This window comes from Gallus gallus, chromosome 2 (genome assembly GCF_016699485.2).
Source record: "Gallus gallus isolate bGalGal1 chromosome 2, bGalGal1.mat.broiler.GRCg7b, whole genome shotgun sequence".
NCBI classification, from domain to species: Eukaryota; Metazoa; Chordata; class Aves; order Galliformes; family Phasianidae; genus Gallus; species Gallus gallus.
In genome coordinates, this window is record NC_052533.1 from 107698292 (window position 1) to 107724646 (window position 26355).

General features: G+C 40.2%; 1 protein-coding gene, 3 long non-coding RNA genes and 1 other non-coding gene across 12 annotated transcripts in view; 3 read left to right on the plus strand and 2 right to left on the minus strand.

The window, feature by feature from the left end:
- Positions 1-979, minus strand: part of LOC124417695 — a 16359-nt gene extending 15380 nt beyond the window's left edge. The window contains exon 1 of the long non-coding RNA XR_006937032.1: positions 939-979. This is a non-coding gene — a long non-coding RNA (uncharacterized LOC124417695). The remainder of the gene's footprint in view (positions 1-938) is intronic.
- A 51-nt stretch (positions 980-1030) lies between these two features.
- On the plus strand, positions 1031-4482 carry LOC121109887. 2 transcript variants are annotated; one of them, XR_006937028.1, is made up of 2 exons: positions 1031-3110; positions 4005-4482. It is a non-coding gene; the product is annotated as an uncharacterized LOC121109887 (long non-coding RNA). The 2 variants fall into 2 exon arrangements; XR_005857676.2 differs by having other exon boundaries at positions 1031-2187.
- On the plus strand, positions 4265-4337 carry TRNAA-AGC. Its single transcript has one exon. It is a non-coding gene; the product is annotated as a tRNA-Ala (tRNA).
- An 87-nt stretch (positions 4483-4569) lies between the features above and the next one.
- LOC124417694 lies at positions 4570-7518 on the minus strand. Of its 2 annotated transcripts, none has more exons than XR_006937030.1 (3): positions 7416-7518; positions 5311-5375; positions 4570-4878 (listed from the first exon to the last, which is right to left on the minus strand). It is a non-coding gene; the product is annotated as an uncharacterized LOC124417694 (long non-coding RNA). The 2 variants fall into 2 exon arrangements; XR_006937031.1 differs by having other exon boundaries at positions 7409-7518.
- Positions 7519-7522: 4 nt separating this feature from the next.
- UBE2V2 (ubiquitin conjugating enzyme E2 V2) overlaps positions 7523-26355 on the plus strand; it is a 34743-nt gene continuing 15910 nt past the window's right edge. For 3 of the 6 annotated variants that reach the window (NM_001396688.1, NM_001031018.2, NM_001396687.1), the window contains exon 1: positions 7523-7565. In NM_001396688.1, coding sequence (NP_001383617.1) covers positions 7550-7565 — 16 coding nt within the window. In that variant the 5' untranslated portion in view covers positions 7523-7549. Of the gene's footprint in view, positions 7566-8203; positions 8335-23015; positions 23147-26355 lie in introns of all 6 variants that reach the window. The other 3 variants (XM_015282591.4, XM_046925289.1, NM_001397334.1) reach the window with 2 other exon arrangements.

Below are 26355 nucleotides of genomic sequence, written 5' to 3' on the forward strand. Positions count from 1 at the left end.
TTTCTGACCTCACAAACAGGGACTGCAGACTTCACGGCCTAACGCCCCAACCTGTTGCTTGATACATCAGTCAGAGAAACAAAAATATATTAGGATTGCTGTATCTTGAGCTCCCTCCTGTGGATTTTACTAAGGAATAGAACTACGTACTTCTCAGTAAATGACAATTTCTCTAGATTAATGAAGTAGTTTTAAGCAGAATGATCTCATCCAACTGAACAAAAGAGAAAAAGTCCAAAAGAACTGGATAAGGAAATGATTAGAACGAAGATCAGAGGCTGTAAGATACACAAAACTCAGTGCTATTCAGCATATAGCAGCTAATTACTTAGGTACACATGAAAACACAAGAACTTATCTTTAGTCAATTTGCATGCCACTGAACAGTCCTTTTAAAATCAGAACAGAGAAACCAGAGGTGTCAGTGGAAAAGATGTATTCGTGGACGAAGCTATCCGTACTCAAAACAGGTGTCTGACACAAAAACATCACAACCAACCCGAAATAAAAGGCAGTCAGCTTAAGATAGCACTAAACTCAGTGAGTTTTTCAACCCATGTTGTCCCCTGATTCGATCCTTCTACTTCTTGTTCTCAGAGATACACTGAGTGACCTTTGGCTGAGCGGCATCAGAAGGGAATGCAAACTACAGCTATTCCATTTTTACTAATACAATGTGAGACTGGCATCGTAGCAGGCATTGGAAGCAATCCCAGAAGGGGTGAAGCCCAAGGCACAGCAGTACCACAGCACAAAGCCACAGAAGGGCTTACTCCACCTCCCCCTCCCCTCCACAGTACACCCCAGCAGATCTCTTAGGGCTGCATCTCCTCCTTATCAGCCCACACCCCTGAACCTGCAAAACCCAGACTCACGCTAACACCACAACCACACGACCTGATAACACAGAAAGACCATAAACAAACCCCTCCACCTACTCTCCTTCGTCCACTTCTCAGGCTGACACCAACCACCAGGCAGCAAAGCCAAGGCCGCTCCTCCTCCTGACCTCACAGGGGAGCAGGGCTCCGCCCAATGCTGGAACCTTCTGTGGAAGTGCGTGCTCCCCCTTCAGCTTCCCTCCGATGTCCCAGTTCCTCTCTTTTTTCTTCTTTTTTCCCTCATGTGACATGATCAGACAGCTGGGAGGAGAGGCCTGGCATTGTACGTGGCCTTGGTCTTCTCACTAGGGTGGTAGGTGAATCTTCAAAAGCACAGCCTTGCCTGCCAGTGTATTTACATTTCAATAAACAAAAATGCCTTTTTCAGTATGTAGATTCATAACTAGGGTCATATCCATGCATTTTTTTAGGCGTGGCATTCAGGCTGGAGGCTGGAAAATGGAATTCAAACTAATGTGTGTTGCTCTGTGTTTAAGGCGGATGCTGTTGTTACTTCACAACCACATTCCTGATGGTTGATGGCACTTGAGAGCACAACCCTAAAATACTTGAATTTGTATATTTATCTGTTACTTTCTTCCCCATTTAGCATATCACTAAATGTATTTCCCAAAACAAAGTGGAGGAAAACAATTGGAATTATTCAGAATTTTCTTCAAGCAAAGGCTGAGACATTTTTCTCAAAAGCTGATGACTTTCTGTCATCAGGAGTGCTCCCATTAGTTATTAAGATTAATGGATCATTAACATGGTCCCATATTAGTAAAATTACAGATACTTCAGTGCTTCTCAAATGAGGAAAAGGTTCTGAAAAAACTTTAATGTTCTTAGACCTTACCATTAATAACAGCACTTAAACAAGATTAGTGCAGGCTTTGAGCTGTTTACCAGTCAATTAAGATTATGGCAGCGTTTGAATTGATAGTAACCATCTCTAAACGACTTGCTATGAGCAAAGATTTATCTTTTCAAAAGATAAAGATAGCAGCTTTGTTTTTCTCCTTTACCTTAGAATAGTACTACCCAACCAGGAATTAACTCAGGAATGCCTGATCTAAATATGCACTTTGTCATCACTGCTAAAAATGATTGACCATTATTTACCATGCAGTAGTTATTGTTGGTGAGCTACCTCATTCTAAATTCCTGCAGATGATCAAATACTCGGGTACTCCTAGGCTCAGATGGTGGCTGAATTTGCATAAATAAGGTCACATGAAAAACACGTCTCACCTCTCTAGGATTTGATATCACAGTTGCAGCTACCAGTGAAAAGCTTTCCCAGGTGAGAAATACAGATGTATTGTGTAGCTTTCCTCTTAACTATCCAAATGCTCCACTTCTTTAACTGCAGTCTGATTTGACCATTTTGTGCAGCCAATAATGCCTTCTAAGGGCCTGCTCAAGCTTTGTGTTCACAGTAGTTGATTAATTATTTTAATTAACTTTCAGAAGGAAAGAGGACTTTTTGAGGTACAGAAAGCTATTATGTTTCCCCCCTAGAGTTCTGAGTGCAGAAAATAAGGAGAACCTTCTGTGCCTGTTGTAGCAGCTGCCATAGAAGAATTACTTATTTATAAGGCAAAGCTATCTCTTCTCTTCACAAGTGCATCCCTTTCATGCTGGTTTTAATCCTAAAGCATTCTGCAAACTTTCAAAAAATGACACACAAGCATTCACTCCCTAAAGCCTATATTTAACTGTGGATGGACTAATACAGCTTATATTTACAAACAGCTATAAATCTACAACAGCCTTATTTCTGCTTCCTGCTCTCACTTGCACTGCTCGTGATGGTAGAGGTTGACAACTTAGTACATCTTTACTAAATATCATTATTGTTAGTTCCATGTAATATTTTCTTGTGGTTGGCACAATTAGGAAATCGATTGGAAGTCAACATTACAGCTTTTCAAGCACCAAGTTAATACTGCTGTACTGCTAAAGAGAGTGGGTTCAATTATTCCTGCTCTGTGTTGCTACTTGTCAAAAAATCCAGCTCTAGAAACAGCTGAATGCATATTTATGGTAGCTCCAAGCCATCCATCATGTAAGTGCAATGTACATAAACCAGCCCATTCAGCAGCAGCAGCAGCCAGTAGGACAACATGAAAACCAGCTAGGCCAGATAGAAACCAGCCGGGTGGCAATCTGACTTCCATTCACACTCTGATTTCATTTCCCCTTAGCCTGACTTAGACTTGGCGGGTGAGTAACAACTTCTGTTCTGTTGTCATATTCTTATGGAGTGAGAAGCACTTTGTAAAAAAAGGGATTGCCTGCTGTAATGCTAACACAGCACAAAAGCAATCTTCTTTCCTCTGCAAGTGGAATAGTTTAAGTTCAAGCAAAAGGATATCACCTTGTGGTGGTTATGTACTATGTAATTTAGATGTACGTGCAACAATACATAGGGCAAGTGTGCAAATGTACACTACCATGCCAAATCAGGGAACGTTTATGATTTTTTCTCACCCTGCAGAGAAATGTAGTCTCAATTCTATTGCTGAGTGCACCATTTTATGTACAGAAGCGAGCTTAACTTTCAGAAAGATACTCAGGAGATTTCTGCTATTGCAGAAAATAAGGAGGTATATAGTAATAAGGTGCTTTTGGCACAGTAGTAAGTAGTAAATGAGAATTATTAAGAGTTTTAATTTCATTTGACCATGGCACCCCAGAGAAGCCAGACCTTCCAAAAGGATGCTGGAGGAGGGGAAGGGAAGGTGTCAAGAGTGGGGCAAAACCAGATATTTTTTCTCTCTGTTGAAAATGTGGATTTATTTTGTAAGCTGTGACAGCCTGTTAGCAAAAGGAAGAGCTCTGGGAACATGAAAATACCGTCCTTCAGTCTGCTTACTTATTTTTCCTTACTTTGTGAGATAAAAATAAATATGTACATATAAGCCATGAGTATAAAAATGTGTCCATCAGGCATATAGTACTTATCACTCACTAAACATTTTCTGGACCAGGCTTTTCATGTGTATGCCTTGAAAACTGGAAAAATCTTGAGCTTCCTTGTTGAATTTGGAACATTTTTTCAATAAAGTTGGTTATTGTTGTTGTTTTTTAATAATGCATTTACTTCCTTTTACGTAGGCTGCTCTTTTGGAGACCATCATACGTGAAAACAGCTGAATAACAAAGGCTTGTGTTACGAAAGAGATGAATAAGATTATTCTGGCAGTATACATGCTCAGTGACGTATCGCGATTCCAGCTGCGTGTTGCAGTTGGTTGTTGGTAAGCAGAAGGAATGACTCAGCAAGAAACAATGAATTTATAATCAAAAGCGGTTGCATTGCAGCTATCAGTAACTTTACAGTATGTAAGTCTAGTTCGGAAATTTTTTTTTCAGGTGGGGAATTAGCTCAAATGGTAGAGCGCTCGCTTAGCATGCGAGAGGTAGCGGGATCGATGCCCGCATTCTCCAGTGTTTGTTTTCACTGTTTATCCATCGTGAAATAAAAAGTGGTGAAAACGTTCCCTGTTTGTACCTCTACGTGAGAAAAAATAAATGTGAAAGACTTTGGGTGAATTGTAAACCGAACACGTTCACGTGTTGCTTTCAGGATTTTGGTTTTGCTTTTCCTAATGGTATGGCTTCCTTTTGTGTTTGAGGGGGAATACAATCCTTATTGGAAAGAACAAAACACTGACAATTTAATACAGTGGTAAACGACATGAACAAATTACAGAGAACAATAAATTAGGGATTTTTAATGTACCTTGATAAATGAGCTACGCTGTTCCATATGTTGTTTCTCCTAGCAAGATTATGTCCTTTCCTTTTGAAGCTTCACATCTGTGCAATACCATGGATATTTTCTCTGTAAAACTATGCTGCACATTTTATGTCATTTTGAGATATTTTTAATTCTGATGTGATTTTCTGACTCGCTGCTTGTACTCCAGCCGTTTCACTGCTTGTACTCCAAGCTTGAGGAAGCATGAGGAAACAGAGCAAAACTTTCCTGTAAATATAGACAGTTTGTGCAATCAGAATCTTGGGAGTACGCATACTGAAATGAATGAAAATATAGAAACAAAATTATGAATTGGGTTTCAATTTAAGGAAGGGGGAGGTACTGTGCTGCATGGATGTTCAAGAGACAAGAGAAGAAAGAACTTAACTTCTTGATGGATGGAACAGAAACAGAATTTGCTTGTTTGTCTTATATTCTCTACATAGTGGAGCAAAAAGATGCATTGTAACTTTAAAGCTGGTAGATCATTGTAGTTCAAATGAGGTTCACTGGAGAGAAAAGTGTTATGATCTTCAGGAGTCCTTTCTGAGCTCAGGTAATGATTTACATGTACATTTGCTTGGAATAAGATTCTGTAGTAGTTTTCTATATGATTATTATTGCTTCTGAGTTTGCTATGTTGCCATGATTGTGTAATACCTGATGCTGCTTCTACTTTTAAAGAGGATGCGCAACGTTGCTCTTCTCAGCTAATCAGACACAACCTGTACAATGAAATGAGAAAATTCAGTGAGGCAGGTGCAGTCTGCAGTCACCTGTAGAATGGTGGCATCTAACTAAATTCTCCAGACTAATCACTGCCCATTATATTTATGTACAGCTCCCCATAATGGAGCTTTGGTGTCTGTTAGAGCTTGTAAAATCACTGCGTTATGACTAGAAGTAACAGCTTTTTCTTAGCCCGTGTGGTGTTCCGTGTCCTTACTTTTTAGACATGTTGGCTTTTGAAGAACAGGCTGAATAGAGAGGCTAAGGGTCCTAGCTCCCCAAAGCACTACTCGTGGGAGTATTTGCACTTTCTGCATCAGTAATTGTATTTACATATTACATATTACACAGTGTAAATAAATGAGGGAATTGAGCTTTGTTTGATCGGTGTTTTTATTGCCACTCATACAGATTTCTGTCCTCTATATTATGTCACTTAAAGTTACACAAGTTAATTCTTCATTCAGTTAAAAATAACATTTGCAGTTGACGCGCTCTAAGACACAGTTATCATATGTCTGTGCTTGCTGTAGACTGAGAAAAGGGGAAATATTATTCTTTATTTGTCTTTTCTCCAGACTTTGTTCTAAATTTTACTTAAACAGTCATCCTTGGGGATGGGATGGAGCCTGGGGACCATTACTGTGGCAATTCTGGAGACTGTCTGTAGAGCAAGAGAGTTGTCTGTAGAAGCTGCGTGCAAAAATCTACATGGTATAAATAAGTTTATTTCACAACATGATTGTAGTACAATTAATTTTCTGAGTTGAGCACCCAGGTCTAAGTTTTCTTATAAGATATGTTATGTGGTATTTGACTATGAAGTTTATAAAAGGCTTTTGTTCTAATGGTTACCATTAGCCATCAATCAAGTTCTAAGCATAGAATCATAGAATTGTTTGAGTTGGAAGGGACCCTTATAGGCAATCCCGTACAACTCCCTGGCACTGAACAGAGATATCTACAGCTAGATCAGGCTGCTAAGTTTAGTTCAGTCTGATCTTGAATGTCTCCAAGAATGGGGCATCCACCACCTCCCTGCATGAGTTGAAGTTGTATTTCAAAGAGGAGCTCTCCTTTTGAGGATGAGAAGTGACTTCACTACTACTACCTGTAAATGCTTGAGAGCTTGGAGTAAAAGGAACTTCTTATACATTTGAACTTGTTCAGCTTCTAGGTATCAGGCTTTTTATTTTTATTTTTACTTTTAAATTCAATGCTGCAAAAATAAAATAATACATTTTATCCCAATAAACTTAGGTCAACATTTGAAGAGTGAAATAGGGCAGCTGTTAGAGCCACTCAGCATAAGGGTACAACTCTCTGCTGGCAAACTTATGCCATTTCTTCCTCCTGCAGCCTGTTTTTTCTTTATTTCCAGCAGTTGCAATTAGCATTGAAATAATTTGTTGCCAGTAACCATGTGTGCTATATCAAGTCACCAGGTGTAGATGCTGATGGACTGCAGAGCCCTTTGTGTGCTTCTAGAGTTACTGAGAGCAAGTTGCTTTGGGTTGGTAAACTTACTGCCCTATTTGCATCATGTCTGAGAAGACACACAGGTGTATTATTGACTGTTAGCGTAGGGCCACCTGAAAAAGCAAATCCTTCAGAAAAACAAATGGGCTGAGTCTTGATCAGAAAAATGAGGAGGACAGTCCACGTCGTATTTTCTTCCATTGCAGGCCATGGTATTTTCTACAGTCATGTTATAATAAAGGAGAAAAACCTAACCGTTGTGACTTCGTGTACGTGTGTGTTCATACTGTTTGCTGTACTTGGAAAGCTCACTTCTAATCCTGTCACTGTAAGCTCTGAAAGCGCTGCTTATTCCCGTTAGGGAAATCTGGTCAGAAATAGCAGCTTTGTAAAAAAAGAAGTAGAAATCAATGGCAGAACTGACAGCTTGAGGAGATGCAACGTTTATGTATATGCACAGACAGTAGCCTCAGTGTTTGTGCTTGGCTCCCTGTACGCTCGGAGACCCCCTTCCCTCACCGCCAGGCCCCGCCCCTCCGCGCCGCCACACCTCTCACCCCGCCCCCTATATTTGCCCGCTCGTCCGCCCCTCGGAGCAGCCGGTCACCGTGCAGGAAGTGACGTAGTACGCCTGGCGGAAGTGACGCGCGTGGCGTGCAGGCCCGGCCCGGCGCGGGGGGGTTTGGACAAGATGGCTGGCTCTACAGGTCTGTGAGGGGGCTCGGCGGGCCTGGGGCTGCGGTGGGGAGTTGGGTGTTGTGCCCGGGGGTGGGGATGCCACATGAGGGCCGGCCAAATCTCCTTTCTCTGGGACGGGGCGAGCTGTCAATAGCAGGAGCGAGTGGAGCGGGGTGGAGGTCTCTTCCGATGGGGAGAAAGGGAAGCGGCAGGACCGCTGGGCTGGGCTCAGCCCCGGGGACGGTCCCTCCTGTCTGTAGGGCTGCGACGCCGCCGTGAGAGCCTGGCTTACGTCGTCAGTGGGGTGAGAAAGTACCCCGATTCTGGGAATCAGCGTGGTGGGGTGGAGAAGAGAAGACTGCTAAGAGGCAGGAAGGGGTGGATGTGTGTGCGTATAGAGAATGGAGGGGATGTTGCCAGCCCTGGTAAAAAAAAAAAAAAATGCTGCAGGAAAAGGGCTTGTAGCAAGGATCTGTACTGCTGTTCCATCTGCTGCATACAGCAGTTGTGGCATAGCATTTTTCCAAAGTGAAGGTGGTGTCTTTTTGCTCTCATTGCAAGGGGACAGAGGTCTGGCCAGTGTTGTGCATTGGAGGAAAAGTACTGCAGTTGATTGGTGACTGCAGTGTGCTGGGGATAAGGAGTGAAGCATCTTGTTCTCTTTCATTGGGCAGCCAGTTTATCATGTGGGCAAATGGAAAGGCAAAGAGCTGCGAGGTGTAACTTGGGAGCAGGAGAGAATGAATCCTGTATCAGTAACGAGTATAGAATCTGTTGAGTGGAATGTCATGGTAGCAGGTAAATAAATGAATAGACAAGAATATTTCTTTGAGTCATTAATAGAAAAATTTAAGAAGCATAGTTATACCATTTTTTGTTTCATGAAGGACTTGATAAATAGGATCTTTTTCTGCTGTAAAAAGGTGCGAGCTGCAGGGCCTCTTTCACTCTTTTCTCATTCCTGAGAGCTTATAAGATGTAAATGGGATTGACAGAGCTCAGAACAGAGGAATAAATTGACCTCCATGCTCACTCTAGGGTGGACACTGGCCAGGCCGATTCATTTCTGTTCCCAATCCACTGGCTCATCAAAGGACTGAGACTATAACAAGGCAGGGAAAAAAAAATGTCTTATTTTTGATTCCTTACTGTTGATTCTGCAAGGAGAGTGTTTTTTGTGGTAGGAGAACATTCTCTCCACTTAGTAATGTTACTTTGGAGATGTGGGATGCACAGAGTCTAATTTGGAAGGATTACAACGAAGTGGACGTAGAGCAGCTCTTGCAAGTGCAAAGAGCGGTCCAAGAAAGAAATATTATTACCCATGTTAGGCTGAGTTGGAATAGATATATTAGAGAAAGTTCAGTATTTACTCAGCTATGGATTACTGCATTTTTTTTTAAACTGAATTAGCATAATAACTGATGTTGAAGTTTAAAAAAAAATTATTAATGGTTTTACTATGAAATAACTTCCAAAGACTTCTGCTTGCGTCTGGGCTCTGACATGGGATTTCCTGGTATGTACAGGAAATAAAGTTGTTTTAGAGCATGTGCTTTGAGTATTGGCATTTTGCATATCAGTACATTCAGTCTGGCTATTGTAGAATATCTGTTAGCAAAATTTTGTATATCAAAAAAAGCTGTTTTCTTCTTACAGTGTATCTGACTACATAAAAAGCAATAATTTTTAAACAAAATTCCCATGGTTTTACTGTTATAAATGTCCTTCATAGTCTTACATGTGGTACTTTAAAAGCTTCTGTATACTTTGTTTAGTGCAACTGAATAGTGCAGTAGTTTTTGTCTCAGAAATACAGCCACACATAAAGTTCACAAGAAATGGAAAATGTACAGAATTATGCATGCATCTGTCCCGAGCAACAAAGTCATTTTAGTAAAACAAAGCATGCAGACCCTCTTTAACAGAAGTACTTGGGCTATTTAGTCATAGCTACTGGAGCAAAATGCATATTGCAGTGGGTAAAATGCTGTTGGCTCTTTATTTACATATTCACAGATTGGAGATAGGATTTTTTTGTTGTCGTTGTTCTTTTCCCTGTAGTAGACAGAAATGTTAAGATTTCATGCAGACCAACTCTTAGCAGGAAGCTGTGTTAAGCTCTCTTCTGTGGAAGAGAGGAGGGATTGATTGATTATAGACTTGAGATTTACCTCTATCTGTGTGAATTTCATCTGCTCTTGCTCTGATGTTCAACTTCATCCTTATTTATTTCAGAAAAATGAATGTTTTGGTTGTGTGAAATCCAGTTATGAAGTTCTAGCACCAAGGAAAACCAGCAAAACTTACTAAAGTCAACCGTCTCAGTTTTATTCCAGAAATTCCTTTAATGAGATTGCTAATTCTTTGAACAATAATAATAATAATGCCTTTGAAGGACCAATAATATAATTTGAAAATAGCTTTTCTTTAGCGTGTGCTGAAGAAAATGTGTATGTCAGCACTGTGTAGCTGTGAAATGTCTTACTTGCTTTTAGAAATCATCTATATTAACTAACTTTACATGTCAATATTTAATATCTTAGTGGCTGCCATTTCTAAGATGCATTTGGATTCATCTTACAATATGACAGCTGCTGCTTGTAGCTGGACCTGAGTTGTTTGTGTGGGTACAGCTGGGGAAATGGGGGAGAACAAATCAATTTTTTTTCAAAAAGAAGAGCAGTTGTTGTTGATGAGCTGTACCAATTCCAAGCGGTGTAGCTGGAGATTCATTTTGTGATATCTTGAGAATGCAGAGCACGAGATGTGACCAAACATGGCTTCAGGTTTAAAAAAAAATGATTTACCAAAGCATGCCATTTAAAATCTCATATGTAACTGTAGAAAAAGAAACTGGTCAATGGCATAATTTGAAGGAGTTAATCAGGACTTAATTTTTGCATTTCAAGATGAGATCAAGACCACCGTGTCTAAAACTGGATTGCTGAAGTCTTCCAGCTCCTTGCTCTTCAACTGCGGATTTAATATAGCTTGCCTTAGGATAGGACTAAGTCAGTAAAAACTCCCTTTGGTTTCCTGAAATCTGGCTTAGGTTAAATAAATAAAGAAAGAAATAAATCAGCTGATCTATGGTTAGAAATTATAGGTGAGTTTCACAGTTTTTTCTTAAATGTAGGCACAAACAACCTCTTTGCAAAGTGTGCTAAATGACTTCAAAGAAGCACAGCTAGATCCCGAAGAAATATTGTTTGTGTAAAATCCACACTTCTGGTTTCTACTCGCTTAATAGTCTAATCTTTAAGGATGAATTGGCTACTTTGTGTGACTTGTGTTACCTATGTGAGGATAATTTTCTTTCTAAATTTAGGTATGATTGATTCTGAATAGGAATGATGCTGTGCTCAGTGTCAGTGCCTCGTTTTCTTAAGTTAGGTGCTTACTTCTATCTAAACTTTTGGATCCAGTAAAAGCAAGTCTAAATGTATGCGAGTGCAGCTGTAAGGAAGCTGATTCTGAAAATGAAGGGCTGGAAATGATCTGACTCCTCAGGCTGTGAAGCAACACTGGCAATAGCTTTCCTGGTGATAGGGTGGTTTGTGTGTGTTTTTTTGTTCTGTTTGTAAAGCTGCTTTCCCTAAAAATCTTCCATTGAAGATGATTCCACAACGTGGGGTAATTTCACATCACTTTCCTTTAGGTTTTTTATAACTTTGCTCTGCTCAAGATCAAACTGATGTCTGCCTGTTCTGTGCTTAGTAGGATAGAGATGAGTGAACTATCATACCTTGTTTGAAGACTGCTAGATATTAAGAGCCCCCTAAAGGAATAATAAATGAATTTGTCCACTAGTGGGGTGTTGAAGTAATGTTTTGAAGACTTTTTTTTTTTTTTTCATATGAGAAATGGTACAATTTAAGCTTTGTATCTAGAAAACTTGTGTATTAAAATTGACCAGGCTGGGTTTCTACTTTCCTTTGAACTATTTGGATATCCATTTCCTTCCTCTTCCTTATGGGAGAAACAGTTCTCCTAATATGTTTTACCTTCAAGGATTTATTACTCCTTCCTTTCTTTATTATACCTCCGTGACATTATTAATCACTTACCCTGGATTTATTCAAGAAGTCACTTAATAGCAGTTCAGAATTTTACAGTCCTCATAAATGTTTGTTCTTGTGTTTAGAATGTAGCTCTGTAAAGCAGAGGACTCTTGAAGCTGTAAGTAATCATAGGAAACAAAAGTAGAATGCTGTACTCTGTGTGGCATCACTCTGCGTGGGGCGTTTTTCCATCCTGTCCTATGCACAAGGAAACTGGAATTGTTCTGCCTGCTTTGAAATGTCGTGGCAAGCCGCAAATTAATTCGTATGTGCTTCAGCTGGATTGAAAAGAATATTGCTTGCAAACGGCTTCTGAACTATATATAGACCATCAGTACTTTCTGACTGTGACACACATAGGCAGGACACTTGGTTTCTTCTCAGAGCTTTGCCCTTACCGTACTCCTCTCTTTGGTGCTGGTATTTTACAGTTTGGTCTTTAAATGTAGGCTCCAACATACATCCACGGTGGCTATGTAAGAATATGCTCAGAGGCTAAGCACCTTCCTTAGAGCATTACAGAGCAGGCCACTTAGTTAAGAATTTGTTTGACATTCAGGGGTGTTATGAAGTTTAGTATGGAAGCCCATTACTTAAATTGTTGCATACAGTCCTAGAGAATACTAGCCTGGATGAAGAGGCAAGGCACACCATTTCAGGAATATTTATCTTTCAGTATTTGGAGACAGATTGTCTATATTATAAATCTAAAGCTTCTCACATGAGAAGGCTTCTAATGTGTGGGAACAGAATTGCCAAACCTCATGAGTAATCGGTGGAGATGAGGTACATATACACATTCATTACTTTGTGTGTTTTGCTTTTCTGAAGATTTTTCCAAAAGCACCATGAGTACGTGCTGTGAAACTGTTCAACTGTTGACAGACTCTCCCTCCTCTCTCTCCATTTACTTTTGCATGTGTTTTCCTAGACAATGGCTTGTACTTTATCCTGGCCAAAACTTCATCTCAAGTAGCAAATCAGCTTCAGCTCTCATGTCGCATAGGTTTTGTTGCCTTGCTGTCTCAGCTGGCTGGTGGGAGCCTCAGCATGGGTTGTGTTAAGACAAGATGCAGCCAGAGAAGGCATTCACAGCCATTTTAAGCTGTACTCAGAAGGGTTTTGCTATATGCTGCTTTGCCCAAAAGAATGTTTTTCTTTGTTTGACATTTGGAAGGCACTAATGAGATGTAATACAAACAATATTTTGAATAAAATCAGTACATCGCTACAGAAGCTTAAGGTTGTCAAGCTGTCAGGCTGGTTCTGAATTAGATGAGCTTTCACTATACAACCTTTTCAAGTAGGTCTGGCGCGTCGAGTACGTGACTGAAGATCACTTGTAGTTAGCATTTGGAAACAAATGGAACCTTCAGTGGAAACCTAAAACCTCAGAGCTCTACATTAATCCTTTATTTCAGAAGAATCAGTAGCTTCAACTGTATTAGGGGAAAAAAAAGTCAGGAAAATAGCTTCTAGCACTTAGGCTCAGTAACTGCTTAAAAAGAATCACCTCCTTTCATTTCATCTGCGGCTGTTCATAACTGGGTAGCTACGTGAATTTGAAATGTGCTTGAGTAAATACTAAACATTTCTTGCAGTTCATATAAAAACAGTGTGCTCTATTGAGGCTATCAGTATAGTCTTAGTGTCCGGTGTTACTCATCTTACTTAAAACTTTTTTTCGAGGTACAAAGTGTATGCGTTTTCTCCCTGAAGTGGAACATACTGTCATGTAAATATAAGGTAATTTGAACCTTTGAAACCTGGTGTGGAGAAAATGGCAGACTGAAACACAATTATCACGAAGTTAAAATAGGAGAAGAATTTGATGACAGTTCTCACTACTAAATACGTGGTGAATGGAGTGCTTCCTGGTTCTGTCCTTAGGTGTACAACTGACAAAATAATCCCGGATCAGGCTGTTTTCCATAGATAAAAGATCTTTATGTTTTGTGCTGTGAGTGCTGAGTCATGTTGCAAAGGACCTTTATGCAGGTCTTAGAAAAAGTGTTTGCTAGTCAATGACTTATAACCCGTTTTAGACAGCTTTACAGCTTTGCTAAACTAAATCCTCGCTGCTGCTCTTGTTATCTGGGTCACACATTGTATTCCTGCTATTAAAGCAGACCCTGTGAAAGTCATTTCATGGTAAGGGATTTTGGCCTCTGCTGGGTTCCTCTAGTCTGCCTTTATCTGTAACGATTTTTATGCCATCTTTCCTTGAAAAGATAGCTTTAAAAGTGTGTATTTGAAATCCTTTTTCCCCTCTGCCAATGTAAGCTTAGCTTTAAGATGAAAGTTTAAAAAATGGAGTCTATTTGCTGTTGTAACTCTCATTTAGTCTTTTGTACTTTTATATAGCTTAACGTTTTGAATAGTGGGCTTATTTGTACTAAGGAAGGGTGTTTTTTTACTTTTATTTTGAACTTCTGAGGAGAGAAATGGGGAGCATTTCTTTGATAAAATCTTCATCCTATAGACCTAATAATTAGGAATTAATAGTGCTGGTGGGTTTTAAAGTGATGGGTATTGTTTCTGAATGTTCTTTTCTAGCCTCCTGTCTTGGGTTGTTTGGTACAAAATGGGAATAGCATTAAAATCCTTAATTTGATAAGCATCACAGTGTCTCATTTTTCATAATCTTACCACGTCACAAACTGAGACCTATGGGGCCCTGCGCATAGCAGAGGGGTTGAAACTAGATGATCACTGTGGTCCTTTTCAACTCAGGCCATTCTGTGATTCTATGATAATCAAATCATTGCATTTCGTTCAATAGTTGCCTCTTCAGAGTCAATTTTTAAATCCTAAGTGACCATGGTTTTCCACCTTTCTCCAAAGCAAACCTAACTGGGGCAACAGGTGAGCTCCTGTAGCAACGTAACTGTTTCATTCTGGTGTGGGTTTGTTACAGTTAGGCACCAGTGCACACGCAGCGTTGGATGCAGCCAAGCTCTTGAGTTCACAGTGGTGGTGTTTAGCACAGAAAGCTTGTATTTAGATAGCTTCTAAATTAATACATTTATACCACTGATGTTGATGCAAATTCGTAAAATGAGTGAGTTTTAAGCAGTTTACATCAGTTTCTACATAGGACTGCAGTGTAGTCGAGTGCTTTAGTATTCTAATTTTCTATTGTTGTAAGAACTTCATTGGAGATATTTTAATCACTTAAAACCTGTGGTGTGAGAGCTTCTCGAGGTTTGGGGTTATTTATTTGTGCACCAAAGAGCTTCTTTGTGCCTAGTTTTGTAGTCTAAAAGCAAATGAATCTGAAGTGGAGCAATCCTCTTCATCAGAGTATTTTAAGAACAGTATTAGCAATTGCATGCCAGCAACTGGTGGTCATAGCTGTGTAAAAATACAAAGGTAGGCTGAAACAAACTCTTTACTGTTGCTACAACCTCGCTAACAAAGTTGAGTTGTGTTAGAGCTTCTCTAAGATCTGGACTATATTCTGAGTGTGAATGTATCTAGTATTACCTATCTGTGTGTTCCTGCTTGCTGATGTACATGTGATGGCTCTTAGCCTTGCACAGCTTTGGCAAATTTAGGGTATGGCTGCTACATGAAAAGATCAGGACACTGAAGTTCACTCTGAAGGTAGACTGCAAGGAAATGGGGAATAGAGGTTTCACTGAGGAGTGAACCCTGATAAAGTGAAATGGTGCAGAATGGGAAAGCTTACTGGGATTGGTGAGAAGTCATTTCTCAGTAGATGCTGGTCAGAGGTGAAGCTGCTCTGATGATTCAGGCAGCTAATGGCTGCCTTGCCTCCCTCTTGCCTGCAGCTCTTCTGAGAAAGGTGAGTAAGTAAGGAGGAGGGGGTGGCTGGGAGGAGTAGAGAAGGGGAGAGGTCAATAAAAGCTAAACAGGTAATATTTTCCTGGTGGATGCTGACCGTCACAGTAAGAGTCCTGTCCTTGAGGCTGCCTTGAGTAAGTTATTAGGTGAATTATTGAACAGAATTGGTAGAACTCAAAATTACCAGGAACAGATAGCTCACTTATTTCTGGTTACCTGGGAGGCAGGCTAAGAGAAAAGGAGAGGGCACCTCAGGTGAAGATGCTTTGGTAATGGAGATGTTTGTTCTGCTAGTGATTTCTCACACTTCAAACCATAATCAATAAAACCTAAAATTCTACAGACTTTTTGTTATATATTTACACATTTGTAATGCTCACTGTGCTGGAGCAGTCAGGTCCAAGGCCTCATCATTCTTAGTGTGAAACCAGCAGCAACTGAAACATTCTGAATAAATGGATGCTGCTTCTGCAGTTCCAATGTGCTGAGAGCTCTTATTCCAGCATCAAGATTTGTGGTTTAAGCCATTATAACATGCTTTTGTTAATCAGATATGTTTATGAAGTCCCAAATACTAATGTAAAACTTACTTCCTTCCCTCTCAACGCCCATGCTAAATAAACTTTATTATTCTTCATATATTGAAAGCTTTGCTATGATTTTCTGATGTCTAAATACACTTCCTACTGCTTTCTTAATGGAATATAAACTGGGTCCTGGTAAGGTGAACTGATGTTACCACCTCTTCTTTCTTGTGAGGCTGTCCATCACTGTTCTTGGTGTATACTATATTCTGGATTTTTCTGAGTGCAGCTGGGAAAATGCATGTGAAAGGTAAATAAGAGGTAGGATTCCATCAGATGTGAGGTGGGCTCAGCCTTGGAAGTGGGAGCACATGTCTGTACTTCCGACTGTAGTTCTGTTTGCAGCCTTCTCTCTCTTAGTAGTCTGCCTGCCCCATAACAAGCAAGTATAAAGTAAGTTCTGTTTTACTTTGAAGACCTGTTTTGCTGCCTGTTGCAACTGACTCCAAAGCATGAGCTGGAGGAGGTCAAGATGTGTTCACTGCCAATTTTAACACAGTCCAACTAGAATCACTACCAAAAGAAAAAAAAAACCCCACAAATAGGTGAATATACCTACATGGTTCTGTTTAGAATTTATCATTTTTTATCATTACTGTTAGCAAATAACTAATGATCTTAATGTTACGAAACTGAAAGGGGAAAAATCTGCTTCTGTACATCAATCATCAATGAAATGACTCCTTATTTCTAAACACCAGGGTTTGTGCATCACGTGGAAGGTATAAATCCCCCTGTGCCCTTCTAGACCCTTTTGTCTGTGGCCCAGATATGTGTGCTTTGTTGCAATAAATAACTGAAGCTTCTGTTGTATGAACATGATTTCTCGTTATCTGCCTTCTTACTGTTAACTTCCTTTTCTCGTTATCTGCCTTCTTACTGTTAACTTCCTAGAGAATATTTACTGCTATAGCTAGATTAAAATATAAAGGAAATTCTTGTGCAACTTTCCTTTAGTTCTATGTCTATTAAGATACCAACAACGTAAAATTTCATGGAATAGAATCATAGAATCCTTGGAGTTGGAAGGGACTTTTGAAGGTCATCCAGTCCAACTCCCCTGCAGTGAACAGGAACATCCACAGCTACATCAGGTTGCTCAGAGCCTGGTCCAGCCTCACTTTGAAAGTCTCCAAGCATCCACCACCACTCTGGGCAACCTGTGAGAGTGCCTCACCACCCTCACTGTAGAAGGCTTTTCCCTATACCTAACCTAAATCTCCCCTCTTTCACCTTTGAAGCCATTTCCCCTTATTCTGCTACCACAGACCCTGCTAAAGAGTCCATCCCATTCTTTCCTGTAGTGCCCCTTCAGGTACTGAAAGGCCGCTCTCAGGTGACCTTGGAGCCTTCTCTTCTCCATTGAAGTAAATAAATAAAAAGCACTACCAATGTAATTTTGAAGGTAAATATTGCTTTAGATAGCATTATCCAAAGCATAGGTTTGGAGATGAAGGTTTATAGCTTTCACTCTGTTTTGTTTATTGGTTCCTTCTGGGAAGTGTTGTTTGCTAAGTGAAGTGTTTTCATAGAAGGAAAAACAAAGCAAAGCAATTGATGAAATGCATACTAGAACTTGATTTTTGAAAACTGAGAAACTTCAGTGCAGTTCGTGTTGAACCTCCTTCTTGAAATTTCCCAGCCTAAATGTCTGCAAGTTTTCAAGTTTTTACAGATTTTAATTATTATGAAAGGCAAAAGAACCAGCTGCAGAGTTCCTATGGAGTGGAATGCATCATTGTATTTTTGTATATCCTTAATTTGTCCTGTAAAGAGGACAAATTGTTCGTATGTCAGTTGTGCTGGGTGCAAGCAATTTCTGTAGCTGATGCTTGTAAGATGGCCCTTTACTTTTGCTTAACATTGTAACATGACTGGCTATAACTTCAAGAAAAGCATTCGCTACATTGAATAGATGGCCATTTGCTCTATACATATCAGATAGTGTACATCTGTGTACTTGAGCAGTACAAATTTACCTGCTACGTTTCTCTTCATATTAATTTCTCAAGTTAATCTTTGGTCATCTGTTAATTCCACATGTATAGAATCATAGTATCATAGAACCGCTAAGGTTGGAAAAGACCCACAGGATCATCCAGTCCAACCATTCGCCCTTCACCAATGGTTCCCGCTAAACCATGTCCCTTAACACAACATCCAAACGCTCTTTGAACACCACCAGGCTCGGTGACTCCACCACCTCTCTGGGCAGCCCATTCAGCCTGACCACCCTTTCAGAGAAGTAGTATTTCCTAACATCCAGCCTTGACTTCCCTGGTGCAGCTTGAAGCCATTCCCTCTAGTCCTATCACTAGTCACCCGAGAGAAGAGGCTGACCCCCAGCTCACTACAACCTCCCTTCAGGCAGTTACAGAGAGCAACTTGTTTGTTTCTTTAAGTCTGCGTGTTTCTAAATGCTTTCCGCAGGTAATCTTAGCTGTGTTAGTCGTGATGAGCTGGCAGATCTGAATGCCTGTCATTTATAGCCTGGCCCATTGCAGACAGCAGTGATGAGACGCTGATAAATTGGTCTATTACAGTGCATCCTTGGGACTTGAGCAAGGTGGAGAAGAAGCACTCAGGATTGCTGCTGTTTTGAGGGGTTGCCTGTGACTCATTTTGGAAGCACAAAGTGCTTAATAGCTCTCTGTTTTCTGTGTGGCTTTAATAATTCCTTTTGTCGTGTCATTGTTATTGACAGGAAGGCAGCCGTTTGCTTTTATATGGTGAAATCAGTGATGGCTGGATCCTCGTTGTGGAAAATATGTTTGCGTTGTATGGGTGTTTCATCCATACATGCTAGAATGACTTAGTTTATTCACCATCCTGGTCAGTGTATATTGTCCATGCTGTTGCTAAATGCTTTCATTTCACCATTTAAACTCAGAACTGTTAAAGCAGGATATTCTGTTGCATGAATTGAGTTGCTTTGGAGACATACGAGCTAAAGGAAAATAGTGAAAAATAGCGTATGGTAAATGCATCTTTATGAACAGGGTTGGTATATGGGATTTTGAGGTTTTGGTTGTGTTGGCTTCCAGACAGAGTGTTCTAGAGCAGCAACTGGAGGCTTTCATAGCTACTGGGAAGCAAAACACTGCTTTTTACTGAGATTGGATGTTTGCTTTGAGCAGTAATCATGTTTGTTACCTGGCTATTGGAATCAGTGCTTCTGGTATGTGTGTAGTTATATTTTTGATTAAAATAAAAAGTTCTCTATGGAATCGCTGCATTCCACTGAGAGTGGTAGCAATGCCCACCTTAATTAATATGCATCTTACGCTGTTGGGTTTTGGAGCCAGGTTACTGTGATCGACTTCTGATAATAATTACAATGTAATTAACTTAAGCTTGGAAATACTTCTTGATATTAGGTTCCTAGCAGCAAGTCAGCCATTTTTTCCCTGTGTATTCACTGAATATTTCACTTAGGGCAAGAGTGTGATGTGATAACAGGCAAACATGAGTATAGATCACGTTGGTTTTTTTTAATGTTTTTTGGTTTTTTTTTTTTCAGAGAAGAGTATGTCCTACAGAATACAATTGCACAAGGCTGTGTTTTGCAGGCAGAGCAGGTGGTTAGCATTCCACATGCACACAGCCTTCTTGCCCCTCTTTTGATTTGTCCATCACCCATTCAGGGCCCACCTGAGGGTTTGATTGTTGCGATGTCTTTCTAACTTCATTTTTTGTCAGTAGGGTATTTCAGCTTTCATCTACCTTCTCTTCAGAGTAAGACTTCTCACGAATCGCTCAGGTTGAAAGGTACCTGAAAGGTACCTGTTGTTTTCTCTGTGTTTCTCTTCATAATTTTTTATTTTTAATCTGTGCCTCAGGAGAAATTATAATACAGGTTAAACTTTGCAAAGCTGACATCTATCCCATCTCCTGGGATGCCAGAAAATAGCTATTTTTTTACCGGCCTGAAGCTGTTAAATGGAATTTGAGAGTGTTTTTGGCTTGGTTTTGTTGTTTTTTATTACTAAGTTCTACGTGCACTGTAGTTTTTGTTAGCTGGAAGTCAGTGGGCTGAAGATAATCCATACATTCAATTGTTTATGCTGCAGTTTTCCTGACGTGGCTGCGTCAGTCGAAAAGAATGACATCCTGAACAGTATCCTAGCTGTGCTAATGTGTAATTTACTGATACAACTTGTTATTGGAAGAACACAGGAAGATTGGATTTTACAGCTGCTCTTGTGCATGTGCTGTTGGTATGTACTGTGGTACACGGCTTGTGCTGTCACTGTAGCTTTCAGGCATGATTGAAGCCAAGAGGTGTGGAAGGTTTTAAGAAAAACTGGATGGATATTGTAATACATAGTTTTCAGTATAACAGACAATCTCACACATAAGGCTGTGAGTCAGTCTATGAAAAATTAAGCTCATGGCTCCCCTCTGTAAGGGCCAAGGAGAAGAGGGGAGTGCACATTATCAACCTCCTGTCTGTTGCACGGCTGGTCCCAAGAGTCAACTGATGCGCAGAGGGTTTGGGCTCCCAGGTGCAATTGAATATTCTGGGTCTTATTTTTCAGTTTTGTGCATTCTGTTTTGTTAATTCCTTAGTCTAAAGTGTGTTGCTTTCAGTATTTAAAATCACTTCTGTGTGCTGTGGAACAGTGGAGATGCATAATTTACCTTCAGCTGCAGATAGAAGCAAGTAGCAGACAGCTGCACAGTGACATCCAGAACATACTTCTTCTCGTAAGCATCCAAGAAATTAATCAATACAATTGAAATTACGCAGGAAGCGCTGAAGGATTTCGTGTTTTGCGATTTTAAAACAAAATGTTCAATTAAAGCAGATTTAATGCATTTTTAAAGCAATTAAAAATACGTTTCTATGGACATGGTTATATCAACGCAGCCCACTTGCATTTAAACTGATTTATATGACCACAAAAGGAGTCTGTCAGCTTGAGTTATTAAAAAATGTGATTTAATGTAGCCAGTCTGTGCTGTCAAACTTGACCAAAGTGCAGTTTGGTGTCTTTTTAATGCTTATTAATATATACCAGTAGGGGTGATCTGGCATTAGCAGCTGTGAAACTGTGTATTGACACAGTAGCAGCAACATGTTTTTCCAGCCTTTCCTCTTTGATTGCAGCAGTAAAAGTTACTGGTCCTGCTAAAGGGTGCTGAAGATTCCTTTTCTATTCCTTTTCTTTTTTCTGACTTTTTTTCCAGATTGTGTAGCTTTTGGATAGGGCACAAATGCAAGTTTTTTTTCTAATTTGTCCCCTATTTCTTTCTTCCACCAATTACAAAAGTAGCTCATGTATGGAAGTAGACTTTTCCTAGTATTTACATAGGTCACTCCAAAAGGAATACCTCAACCTGGAATACCAACCAGGAATACCTGGAAATCAAATAGTTGATTTCCAACAACACATGCAAAGAGCACAATAACACTGTTTGACAGAGCAAATTCTCAGCTACGAAACACTGTTTTTCAACGTGATCACCAGCATTAGCTCTGTATTTTCACTATTGATAAACAGGAGCCTGCATGCCATGCTCATAAAAATCTGTATGGCTGTCTGGAACATGGATTGTCTTCCACATCATTGTCACCACTGCTGAAATGCACCACCCACCGCATCACTGTGCCAACATCCGCTGTTTGGTCTCCAGAAACATTCAGCAAGCATTGATGAGTGTCAGTGGTTGCCATTTTTTCCTCATGGAGGAATTCAGTTCCATACTTTTGCTCTATACACGTTTCCATTAGACTCCACTCTGTCAGGCTACTCCTCTGCTGCCGTCTGTCACAAAGCAACAAAATGTTATAGGATATTGGCAGGAAGGTTCAACCTCTACTGTTGTACTGCCAACATCGTAAAATAGGAGGCATTACTTTTGGGGCAGTCCTTGTCTTTACTAGTTCTGCTTCTTGTTCTTTTTTCATTGTTCCAAGGTATTTAACTTCTTTGTTAGTTCCACTAATTTCCAATAGGCATCAGCTGCTGTAGTCCAGTTTCATGATTAATTGGTATGTATGACCACGAGTGTTATTGTGCGTTTGTGTTTTGTTTGTTTGTTTTTAAGTGAAGTGTTTCCTTCAGCTCTGTGAAAACCTGGTAAATGCAACTTGACAGTTCATGTGTACAGTGTTGGAGGGTCAGGATGTACTTGTCAGTAAAATCTGCAGCGAGTTAAGCTTTGAAGATGAACTGGAAAGCAGTCGGGGAAGGTTGCTTTTGTTTCATTTGTAATCGTGATGAAGGCAGCTGTATTTTCACATACAAATAGCTGTGCTGCCCCTAGCCATTAAACATTCATGATTGAGTTGTTGCCCAGCTCTGCCTCTCTGGTATCAGTTGATGAATCAGAGCATTTCTTTGGAAATATGGGCAGGGAGTTGTTTTCCAGTTCTTAAATACAGGATTGCATATGAAGAAAGATTTTGTGTGCTTCCTGTGAACAAAATGAAATAAAGGAATAAAACTTGTCTGTGAATGTGAACCAGGCACCTTTAAATATAGAAGTGTTCTTACTAAAATGAACCCACTATTTCATGTATAAAATCATTTCTTGTGTCTCCAACCCGAATGTTGTAGAACTGAATAACATTCTGAAAGGAAACAAATCTTTGCTCTAGTTTCAATTAACTTATACCATCTTTTTCTAGGAGGTTTTTAAATGAATTGGAATCTCAGTAGGTGGTGGTGTTTTTTTGTACGTTCTCCCTGTAGACATTTTGACTCTTATTTAACTGCAGAGCAGTGTTTGCTGCCTGCTCGTAGCACTGATGGGAGGTTGGTGTGGAGAGCCTGTCACTTGCTGTGGGTAGTGGGGAGAACCAGTGAGCACTGACGACTGAGTGAAGAGATGCAATAAAACACAACAGTCCTGAGGGGTTATTTTCTAGGAACTTGTCATTTCCTGTGCTCTTGGATGTGAAGCTCGATTTGCCAGTCTGCTCATCCCCGCACCCAGGGTTTTGCAAAGGAAGGCACCTGTTATCTTCCTTCCTGAGTCAATTCAGTTGATTAACTGGGTGGATTTGGTTTTATTACAGGAAGAATAGCTTTTTCCTAAATGAGTGTGCCAGTGCAGCTAATTGAGGAGTCCAATCAGTGCAAGAGTGGGAGGGGGGACCTCTGCTGGCAGTGAGCAGCTGAGCTCAGCTGCATGGGAAGGCAACAGCAGGTGAGCAGAAAAAAATGCTAAGGCCCATTTGGTTGATTATATGCTCTTCTTCCAGAGATAATCTGCAACTCAGGAGTTTTGTGATCAAAGCAAGGCTTCTGAGAAATGGTGGATTTAAGGCTCTGGGGAAACATACGATAATGATTGTGAGAAGCCTACTGGTAAAGTTTGGAGAAGTGTAAGATAAATCAAGTACGTGACTTTATTTGGGGAAAGGAGATGTGAGGCACCAGGCTTTGCTTTGTGAGGCTCCGTGTGCCCATCAAAAACTCTTCATAGAGTCACAGATTTCTTAAGAGTTGAAAGGGACCTTTAAAGGTCATCTGGTCCAACTCCCCTGCAAATGAAAAGGAACACCTGCAGATAGATCAGGTTGCTCAGAGCCTGTTCCAGCCTGGCTGTGGAAGTCTCATGCTGCAAAACATTCATTTGCTGTAAGTTTGTCAGGTTAAGATGGGACCAGAGGAATGAACATGTGAATTTCAGGGAAGCTTTTTAAAAGGATCTCTACTGAAGAACATAGAAGTGATCTGCTCCATGATGTCTATTGTGCTAGTATTTTCAGATAATTGTATGTGCAATCTTAAAGGGAAAATAAGCTTCCAGAATACCTGAGCTCCATTAAAGTGTATCTTACATCTGAGTGTTTGCTTCTGCTTATCTGAGATCCTTGTGAGCTGGGTCATTTTGTCAAGCTTTCAGGAAACTAACCAAAATGTATAATTTTATGCTCAGTTATTGACCTAAAATAGCTCATTATGTAGCTTACAGGAGCAGTAATATCAAAGACAGAAGGAAAGTGAGGCCATACGTGAGCAACTTAATTTCCTTATGCTGTCCTTATACCTTATGCCTTTTCCTGGGAATTTGGGGAAGTTGGGTATTTGTGTAACTTTTAGGAGATGCTTGCTAGCCTGTTTTGATGAAAAATGTTTAGAACATTTTCTAAACCCAATTTAAAAGAAACCATAGTTAGCAAGGGAAGCTATTTAGATGGTTGCTGAAGTGTGTGCTTCTCTGCTGTTCCATGTGTGTAGGTGTTAACTAAATAACATATTGTACATTTTGGTCTTAATTCTTTGGACAGATCAATGGCAATGCAGACTAGGGTAGTGTCAAACCTGAAATCTCAGTGACTAAATAGAATCACAGAATCATAGAATCACTCACGTTGGAAAAGACCTTAAAGATCATCTTGTCCAACCACAACCTAACCATACTACCCTAACTCTAACAACCCTCCGCTAAATCATGACCCTGAGCACCACATCCAAATGGCTTTTAAACGCATCCAGGGATGGTGACTCAACCACCTCCCTGGGGAGCCTATTCCAGTGCTTAACAACCCATTCTGTAAAGGGTTGATAAGGGTTAACTGATATGAAAATCAGTTTTCTTTCACCTTCATCTTTTTCAAGCTATATGGTATATACTTCTTAACAACTTTGTGTACACTCAGTCTTTATGTTAGTTCTATAATGTACCTTGTTTTTTTCAGTGAAATCATAGAATACCTTGAGATGATGATCCTTGGGATCCCTTCCAAGTTCCAACCCCCTGTCACAGGCAGGCCCACCAACCTCCAGGTGTGGTACTAGACCAGGCTGCTCAGGGCCCCATCCAACCTGGTCTTGAACACCTCCAGGAATGGGGCATCCACAACCTCTCTGGGCAGCCTGTTCCAGCACCTCACCACTCTTTCCCGCTGACATCTAATCTAAACCTTCCCTCCTTTAGCTTGAAACCATTCTTCCTTGTCCTGTGACTGTTTACCCTTGTAAAAATTGATTCCCCTCCTGTTTATAATCCTGTTGTAAATACTGGAAGGCTGCAATGAAGTCGACTCACAGCCTTGTCTTCTCCAGGCTGAACAAGCCTAGCTCCCTCAGCCTGTCTTTGTAGGGGAGGTGCTCCAGCCCTCTGATCATCTTTGTCGCCCTCCTCTGGACCCTCTGCGACGGCTCCACATCTTTCCTGTATTGGGGGCTCCAGACCTGGACACAGTACTCCAGATGGGGCTTCATGAGAGCAGAGTAAAGAGGGACAATCACCTCCCTGTCCCTGGTGGCCACCCTTCTGATGGAGCCCAGGATACCATGGGCCTTCTGAGCTGCAAGAGAGCACTGCTGGCTCATGTTCAGTTTTTCATCCACCGGGACCCCCAGGTCCTTCTCCACAGGGCTACTCTCAAGAAGTTCTTCTCCCAGTCCCTTTACGTATCTGGGATTACTCTGACCCTAGTGCAAAAGCTTGCACTTTGCTGTGTTGAACCTCATTAGGTTCACATGGGCCCACCTTTTGAGTTCGTTGAGGTCCCTCTGAATGGCAAAACAGGTTCTCTAGTGAAAAACAGGTAGAAAACACATACACTTGTGGAAAAAAAAATTAGAAACACTATAGCTAAAGTAGGTATTAGAAAATCTATAAGCTATAGGTAAAGTATCTAGTAATTAGTATTTATTGAAAGAAAACTGAAGTTGTAATAATTGCTATCTCTTCACTGTGCATTTGAAAATAAAAGCGTGCTGTGAGGGCATGTGCAAGTGTTAACAAGCCTTGTTCCCTACTGTCAGTACTGAAATATCACTTTAGTTTGAGATGTAAAGCAATTCCACTTGTTTAATACCTATCAATATCTGTCCCCATGTATCGTCATTTAAATCTAGTAATTATACTTCAGCTAAGTCAATATTACTTGGCTTTCTGTAGAGGCAGTACAGTTTTATTTTCTGTTGTGAATACATCATTAACTCTCTTCAGCAACTTAATCACTGTGTTAAATGGGACTTGATTTCTAGTTTTTCAGTATCTGCTAAAGTATCTGTTTCATTGATTATTATTTTTTAAATCAAATAATTTGAAAATGTTTCAGTCTTTCTTTTACAGTTTACGTATTTTAATGTCATTTGTGTTAAGTGATGCATTCTTTAATTATTTTTGCGAACAATTTGCAGTATTGATTTAATTTGAATTGTACTTGAGTAGAACCTGACCGACAATTAATTGATTTTGAAATGCTTTGGCTCTAAACAGTACTGTGCCAGAGAAATAGGAGAATCTGAATTAAGCCAAGGCAAACTGAGCAGAAATCCCTTATTTTCTCTTATACAGTTTGTATTGCTAACATTTAAGAGGTTACTGGCTTCTGGAGAAGTGGTTACTTGCTTCTGAATAACTTGAGTGCTAAGCAAATTCAGACAGGAAATGTT